This window comes from Atta colombica, unplaced genomic scaffold (genome assembly GCF_001594045.1).
Source record: "Atta colombica isolate Treedump-2 unplaced genomic scaffold, Acol1.0 scaffold125, whole genome shotgun sequence".
Lineage (NCBI taxonomy): Eukaryota > Metazoa > Arthropoda > Insecta > Hymenoptera > Formicidae > Atta > Atta colombica.
Window position 1 is genome coordinate 163985 of NW_017259212.1, and position 8256 is coordinate 172240.

An 8256-nucleotide genomic window follows, 5' to 3' on the forward strand; every position below is an offset into this window, starting at 1 on the left:
TATAGTTCGATGGAATCTTCAGGGCACTTACAGAATTATTCCGTTTTTCTTAGAAAATACAATAGAAATCTAAGGAATAATTGAATAATTCTAATAGGAATCCATTTCGAATAATGTCGTAATACGTACTCTAATAAACTCTTAAAATCACATTTGACACTTATTAAGTCGATATTGCTCCGCGCTTTGATACAAAGAGAGAAAAAGACACATAGCGGAATCTGACAAAGATGTATAGAGATCAGTTGCAACATCATTTATTTCTTCGCAATTGGCAAGTCTGGATCTACGAACGATACTTCGACTAGAGAAAAATTTGAAAGAAGATATAACAGTCCAAAATCTGTAATCGCAAAATGCTACCGCACACTGTCCTCAAAGTAGATGTAAACTACATAGCAACGTACACTTAGGGTACATCGTCCATTGTTCAAGGCTGGAAATGATAAATCGATATTTGGTTCGTATAATCGTGCTACCAAATATCGATTTCTCATCTTCAGCCCTGAAAAATGGACGTTGCTATGTAGTTTACATCTATTTTGTCAGAGAGTAGCGTGCGATAGCGGTTACAGATTTGTTTGGGCCATCATGTCCTCTCTCAGATTTCTCTCTGCTTCGACTTGCAAAAGGGGCGTAATTTACCCAAATTGAGCACACCATAGATTTGTTCACATCGCATGCTTCAACATGCTCCTGCTATAGTTCCTACTCATTCTAATGAGCGCATTGGAGTGAGTAGGAGCTATGATGGGACATGTTGGATCATGCGACGCGAATAAACCTCATGTCAATCTCTTCCACCATGTTTTTGACGACTGAGGCTACGGTTCACTTGATGCTACAAATGCTTCGAAGCATTTTCTGATTGGTTAATTAGTAAAATTCTTTCTTTCGATTGGTCAATCGAATGCTTCAAAGCATTTGTAGCGCCAAGTGGATCACACCCTGAAACTACTCACTTTGAAACATTAGATAACTTTTTTTAAATAATTACGGAGACAAGACAGTTAGTTTCACTACGTACGCGTGATAATTATAATGCTGTATAATATCAGTGCCTTACAATTTCTACACGAACAAAGAAATATATTGTACAAAAAAGAGATTAATAAATTAAATTGCTTTTCTTATAATTAACTATGATATAAAAGTATATACAAAAACAGAAATTTTCATTAGGAATTAACTGTATGTACAAAGTGTTGTAGAACGGTGCCAAAATAATGAACGATAATGTACAAACACTAAGTAAAAAAAAAGACGAAAAATATGTAATAAATCTGTTGATGACAAGAATAAAATTTAAGAGTATTCATGATTGATATACTTCATATTAATAGGACCTAGTGATCACCTTTACATTTGACATCATTTCGTAAGAAAGATCTATTTGAAAATTTATATAGAGACGTAACGAAACTATAAACATATATAGAATATATAGTTTTTTCAGTCTATTTTTTAAAAAGATTTTTTTCTTATGAGTAACATTTATTCGCATCATATTTCTGTATTCAGAAAAAATATACATAAATATGTACATAAGAGGCTCACTCTTTTGCATGTAGATATTGTATGCATGCGCATCAAATAATGTTGCATAAATTGCATTATAATTACGAAAATAAGTAGCAAAATATTGTTATTTGTAAATAACTATCGAGCTTTTTCTAATAAATAATAGTTTGATACGTATATGTTTGAATCAAAACATATAGAGTGTACATACGAATTTTCGATATTTTGAAATGAAGCAAAATAAAAATAAACACATATTTCTGTTTTTACTATAAAAAGCAACAAAAAGTTTCTTACTAAAAAATTATCAAACTTTTATATGAACGTCTTTAGTGATAAAGGAATTTGAGTTGGAATTCCTTTTCATTCCAAGTGTGCCGCATATGATGCCAATGGCAGTTACAATTCGATTGCGCAAAACATTTATTTTGTTATATTTAACATTTGACTTGTAAGTTCCAATGAAAGAGAACATAATCGGATCATTTTTCTTTTTCAATAAAAACACTGTACACTCTAACAAATTACCTGAACGAATTATCTGCTAAAGTTGTATTTCCACAAATTACACACTTATATCCGAATATCTTGTTCTAACAGGAGCTCCATCATTGAAGTTTACAAATCTGTTAAATATTAAGTACAATTTTTTTAGTTTCACCAAGGTGCCGATCGTTTTGCACAATAAAATTGTGATTGCATTTGTGACATGTTGCAGCGCAAACACATTCCATTTAGTATGAAATGGAATCAATATCCTTCATATCATTAAAATGTTCATGTGAAAGTTTGATAATTTTTTGTAAATAATTTTTATTTGTTCTTTACAATCAAAATATCCAGAAATATGTATCTGTATACATTCCTTTCAACATTAAAAAATATCGAAGGTTTATTGTATATACTTTGTATACATCCCGTGTACACCCTTTTCTTTCTCTCTTTACACATCTATATACTAAATAGTATCTATATACTAAATAGTAATGTAGAGCATTTAAATCTTAAATTTGCAAATAACTCATAAGAAAAGTATTATTGCAATCTGAGAGATACTATTTCATATTGTTTTGACATCATAAGTAGATGTTGTAGCAGAATAAATATCTTTGTTCATAGCAAAAAAAATAAGAATGAAATATTATTGTGCTTTCCTTTATTTTCCTCGCCTATTTATTATTATTCCTGACAAATCTGACTTTGATTATTGTCTGTGCGTGTATCTTTTTGAACGTATGCGTGCATATGAAACATATTATTAAATATCTATTTTACGAAAATATAATGGAGTAATCCATAAGTTCTTTTCTATGATGTTATATCAGAGACTGAAATATAAACACTGAATGAAAGCTTATCATTTTCGCTGTACTGCATCTTCCTGCTGCACTCATATATGTCTCATGGGAAACATCATCGTTATGTATCGATCCTCACGATACATCCTCATTTGATGTGACTTTGCAGGTGCAACAGGGTTCTGGTGGCCCGCCTACATCAGGTCTTCAGGGAGTTGGTGTGCCAGTCAATCAGCAAGGCATGTTCATGACACAAGGTGGTGTAGGTGGCAGAGCCACCGGATTTCCGGTCGGCGGTATGGGTAGTAGCGCCCTGCAAGGGCCCCTGGCCTACCTGGAAAAGACAACGAGCAACATAGGGATGCCAGAGAGGCGGAGTTGACGCGGAAGGGGGAGGGGCCGGGGCCGGGGTCGTGGAAGAGGCCGAGGTAGAGGAAGAGGCGGCGGTGGCAGCGGCCTACCGCCGCCGCCACCGCTTCTCGATCCCTCAGACCCGTCGTCCTACGCTGCTGCTGCCGCAGTCGCAGCTGCTGCGGCGGCGCCCCTTCCCTCTCCGCAACAGCAGCCTCCTCCGCCTTGCACATAATACGTGTGGCATTTTTAATTTCTTCTTCTGGAAGAGAGAGAGAGAGAGAGAGAGAGAGAGAGAGAGAGAGAGAGAGAGACTACGTTTTGTACTTTCAAGGTCAAGGGTCATTTAGGTTGTTATGAGATTGTGTTCGATGTTGAATTGTTGATTTGAATGTACTGTATCAATGGTGATGATAGTGATAATGCTGATAATTAAAGTGCAGTTGATATGCGTTATTGTTATATTGTGGAAATAGACACAACAATGCATACAAATATCATATAATTTACGAACTTACTGAGGTCTACATGGTAAACGCGTTTTAACAGTGCCAGTTTTATTGTGATTCAGCTTTGGATTGACATTACGACTATATGAACATTCTTTCGCATTCCTCCTGAAACTGTTCTGTACGCGAAAGACAGATTTTGTATTCTTTGTACTAGTCGTAGAAATCGTAAGATACGGGGGCGAGCTTACGTGGAAATGTAAAATTGCGACGTAGAGTGACAAAAGTATGATAATACATTGCAACTGAAGCGGCAATAAATTGTACATAATAATGAGATTATATGAGATGTGAGCAACATGATACTTTTACTTGTACATTAAGGATAAGGATAAGGATCTTCCTATTTCTTTATACTATATCGTTAGTTTGTATTCTCTGAGATCGCCGACACTTTTATAATAAGCTGCGTTCATCGCTTCTACAGTGCCTTTGGACACCTATCAAATGTACTGTTCGTGCGATATCAATAAAATATACTAATGTATCGTGCAAAATCAAATATATAATATGAATATTATGTTTGTTGATCGCACTAATATAAGCATTTCTGTCCTGAATATTTACGTACAAACTCAAAATTTTTATCCACGTTTACATAAATTCTTCAAAGTATAACACACTCCGTGACCGTAAAGTATACTTATTACATAGCATTAGATAGCATTAGATAGCATTAATACACATAAAGCGAATCTTAAGATGTAGTCAAGATTTAAAAAAAAATCTTAAATATTTTGTCTTTTTATTGACATATTTTTAGTTATTTGATTAATAATTTGTATTATGTACCATTACAGTACTTATAAGTACCGCGATGTGTTCTACGAATCCACGAAGTACATAATAATTTTATATCAGGATACATTGTAAAATAATCAAATTTTAGTTTTAAAAAAAAGTTAATATTTATCCATAATTAAAACAATTATTTTAAAAATTATTTAAAAGTATTAGTTTTATTTGAAATTATTTATGTTTATATAGTTACAATGTAGATATGTACTGAAAATAATGTACAAGATAGCAATTTTATGCGTGTTTTTTTAAGTAATGTGATAACCAAAAGAAATATTTTATATATGAATTGTCGCTTTTAATATGATAATATAAAAACAAATCTATTTTTCCTATTAATAAGCAATTTTTATATATTGTCTTTTATAATCCCAGGACAGAAAATGCTTATATTACTCGCTATTTTTTAAATCTGATGTATTCATATACAACATATGCAACTCTTTCATCCTGTACAATATTATATTGTATGCACTGTAGTATACATGTAGTTAATACAAATGTTAATTATATACATATACAGAGCACGCTTCCTTATTTTCACTATTCCAGATAGTTTAAAATCCTGATTATAAGGTCTTCGAGATTATAAGGTCTATTTACCAAAAGAAAAGCTCGTCAGCTTTAACATACGAAAGCAATTCGACTGTACAAAATTGTAAAAGAGTTGTACAAAACTTATTTTCAAAACCGTTTTATAATCAAACGTAATAATCGCATGTATAAAATGGGATGATCAGTTTCAATTTGTAATGGAAACTGATATTTTATATAGGGGAATAGTGTCTAATAGATAAAAAATCCTTTTTCCGGATGTTTTTTTTAAATGGGATGGAAAATCCAGTATTGTGAATTTATAAAAAGGTTCGAAGCTATATACTTTTAGTTTACTAATAGAAACAACTTGATAAGTTGTATGTTTTACAAACATTCGTATGTGTTAAAATGCAACGAATATATAATTATCAAATTATTACATGATACACACATGTATCTGGAGATGTCTTTGACAAATGTGAAATTTGTTTAAATTTGTTTAAAATAAGCAACTTTCATTTATGTAAATAATTAAGTATTCTATTTCATTTTTTTTTCCACTGCATGTATACATTACTTTTACGGATTATATATTTTAATCGTATAAGAAGTGGTAACTTAAAAGATGTAGGCACTGCCTAATATGGCGAGGTTTAATAATTTTGATTCAAAGGATTGCGTGTAATCGTCGAATATATAACAATCTATCAGATAGAAAATTTAGATAATTATTCGAGATATATCATCTATATAATGTAAAATATGTCAAATATATCAAGAATTATATATATATAAAACCTTGATTAACAAACTTAATATAATATTTTCTAATATTCTTATAATAATGGCAAAATTTCACATCATGCAGAAATTATCTTGCTAGCATTCGTTATTATATCGTAAATTTTATTAAAAATTTAAGTTTCAGCTTATTTAATATTCAGACTGTTGATATTGTTGAAAGATAATTTCCAAACCGCGTTAAAGCACATACATTCAACTTGCATTATTTTTAATCTTAAACTCTCGTAGAAACCTGATCAATGAGTCTGGTTTTATCTATCTAGTAAGATATTAGATTTAAAAAATGCTGTTACTGGCCTGCGGCAAGTTGTTTATGCGTTTTATCATCTTATCATTCTGTACTTTATTACTTCGAGTAATTGAATGCATCGCCCAATATAATCCTCTCCATATTAGGCGTAATTCCCCTATATATACCTATATATATGTATATTTCTATATACATATCCTTCTGTGTAAACTTTTACATATATGTATATAAAATTACAAGGACACGTTTGACGTGTAAGAGTTACGTAAAATGACCATCTGCAGACTGTTTAACAGAGCGCTTGTAGGAATTGTATAAGCGTACGTGTTGGACGCCCGGTCATTCCAGCCGGGATATATGGTAATTCGTCGTGGGCGGGACCCATGACACCAGCTATGTCCAAATGCATCCACGGCGTATCCTTGGTGATAAACTCTCTCAAAAATGCAGCGGCAGTACAAGAGCCACCACCCTTGCACTTCGCGATGTTATTTATATCAGCACCTTTGACTTTTTCTGAAAATTATCGGGATTTAATAACGGGACAATGATCCGAAGATAATAAAGAATGAATATATAAAGAAAGAAGTTTCTAAAATAGAGTTATAAAATAGATAACGTAACGCGTGCATAAATTCTTTGAATCACTCACTTGTTACTTCATCTGTGAAATGCTGCCACAGAGGTAATCTCCATACTCGATCGCCGGTTACCGTGCCAGCATTTCTCAGAGTTTCGTAAAGGTTGCCATCATTAGTAAATACTCCAGTTGCAGAATTCGACAAGGTGATTCTCATGGCACCAGTCAACGTAGCGATATCCAAGATAAATCTATATTTAAATTGAAGACACTTATCTATTTATAATTGTTTTAGATAATTTCTCTGCTCCGAAAATATTGATAAAATATGATAATATATTAATAACATAGAAAATATCTTTTTGCTAAAATTAGGATCCAAGAGATATAGTTCTTTTATACTAATTCTAAATATTAAGATCAATAAAATTTATTTTATTTAGTTTCAAGCAAACCTTGGGTTAAACTGTTCAGCGTAGGACAGCGCATCGGCGAGAATCAGCCTGCCTTCTGCGTCGGTGTTGTCCACGATGATGGTCTTGCCGTTCATCGCCCGCACTAGATCTCCCGGTTTCGTCGCATGTCCGGACGGTAGATTCTCCGTGAGTGGGATCAGTCCGACAATATTTTTCTTCAGTTTGAGTTCCGCTGCGGCTCGTATGGTAGCGGCCACACAGGCGGCGCCGCTCATATCTGCGCGCATCTCGTCCATCTCCGCTGATGGCTGCGAGAAATTGCTTACCTTAAAATCTCATTTTCTCGTTAATTATTTCTAGAAATAGAGAAAGACTGACTCACCTTAAGGCTGATGCCACCGGCATCGAAAGTAACTCCCTTGCCAACAAACGTCATTGGTGACTCGTTCGGATTCTCGGCGCCCTTGTAACTGATTTCGAGGAACTTGGGTGGTTCGATGCTACCGCGCGCCACACTAAGGAACGAATCCATCTTCTTCTGCTCGGCCCAGCTTTTGTCATGTACTTGTACATCAACCCCGAGATGCGTCAAAACCTCAAAGACCCTTTGCGAAAATATTGTCGGTGTCATCAGATTCGCGGGCGTGTCCGAGAGTTCGCGAGCCCAGTTTTGTGCTTGAGCTTTGATAATGCCAACTCGCCATTCTGCCCTTAAAGAATAATAAATTATTAGTTTTGTATTCTTAAACAAAATTTACATTTTTCAATTTTAATGAATGTTTTTTGATAAACATAAAGAAATATTACTTACTCTCCTTCTTCTCCGTATAGTGAAATCTTTGGTAATTTCTTTTTCTTTTCTTCATTTTTATAACCTTGATAAAGCCATGTGGATAAACCAGCTCCTTCAGCGGCAGCTTCCGCGTCTCCTAGCATTTCTAACTTAATGTCCTTTATCTCGACATCATCCAGTGCACGGCATCCCGCTAGAAAATAAAATTAAAACTTTAATAGAATATATAATATTTTATAATATAATTTTCTTTTTAACGATTTTCCTTTAAAACCTGTTTAAAAAATGGATAAATCATCCTGTATACTATAAACAATTATAATTACACTATAATCTTAAACGCACAAAAGAAATTAATACCATTTAATAAGATAAGAACATGTTTTGAAATTGTTTCAA

General features: G+C 33.4%; 1 protein-coding gene across 1 annotated transcript in view; it reads right to left on the reverse strand.

The window, feature by feature from the left end:
* Positions 1–2990: 2990 nt before the first annotated feature.
* Positions 2991–8256, reverse strand: part of LOC108694869 (cytosol aminopeptidase-like) — an 11753-nt gene continuing 6487 nt past the window's right edge. Inside the window, exons 4-9 of the mRNA XM_018204554.1 lie at positions 7876–8050; positions 7447–7774; positions 7104–7372; positions 6721–6899; positions 6393–6584; positions 2991–3153 (exon numbers count right to left, since the gene is read on the reverse strand). Coding sequence (XP_018060043.1) covers positions 3065–3153; positions 6393–6584; positions 6721–6899; positions 7104–7372; positions 7447–7774; positions 7876–8050 — 1232 coding nt within the window. The 3' untranslated portion in view covers positions 2991–3064. The remainder of the gene's footprint in view (positions 3154–6392; positions 6585–6720; positions 6900–7103; positions 7373–7446; positions 7775–7875; positions 8051–8256) is intronic.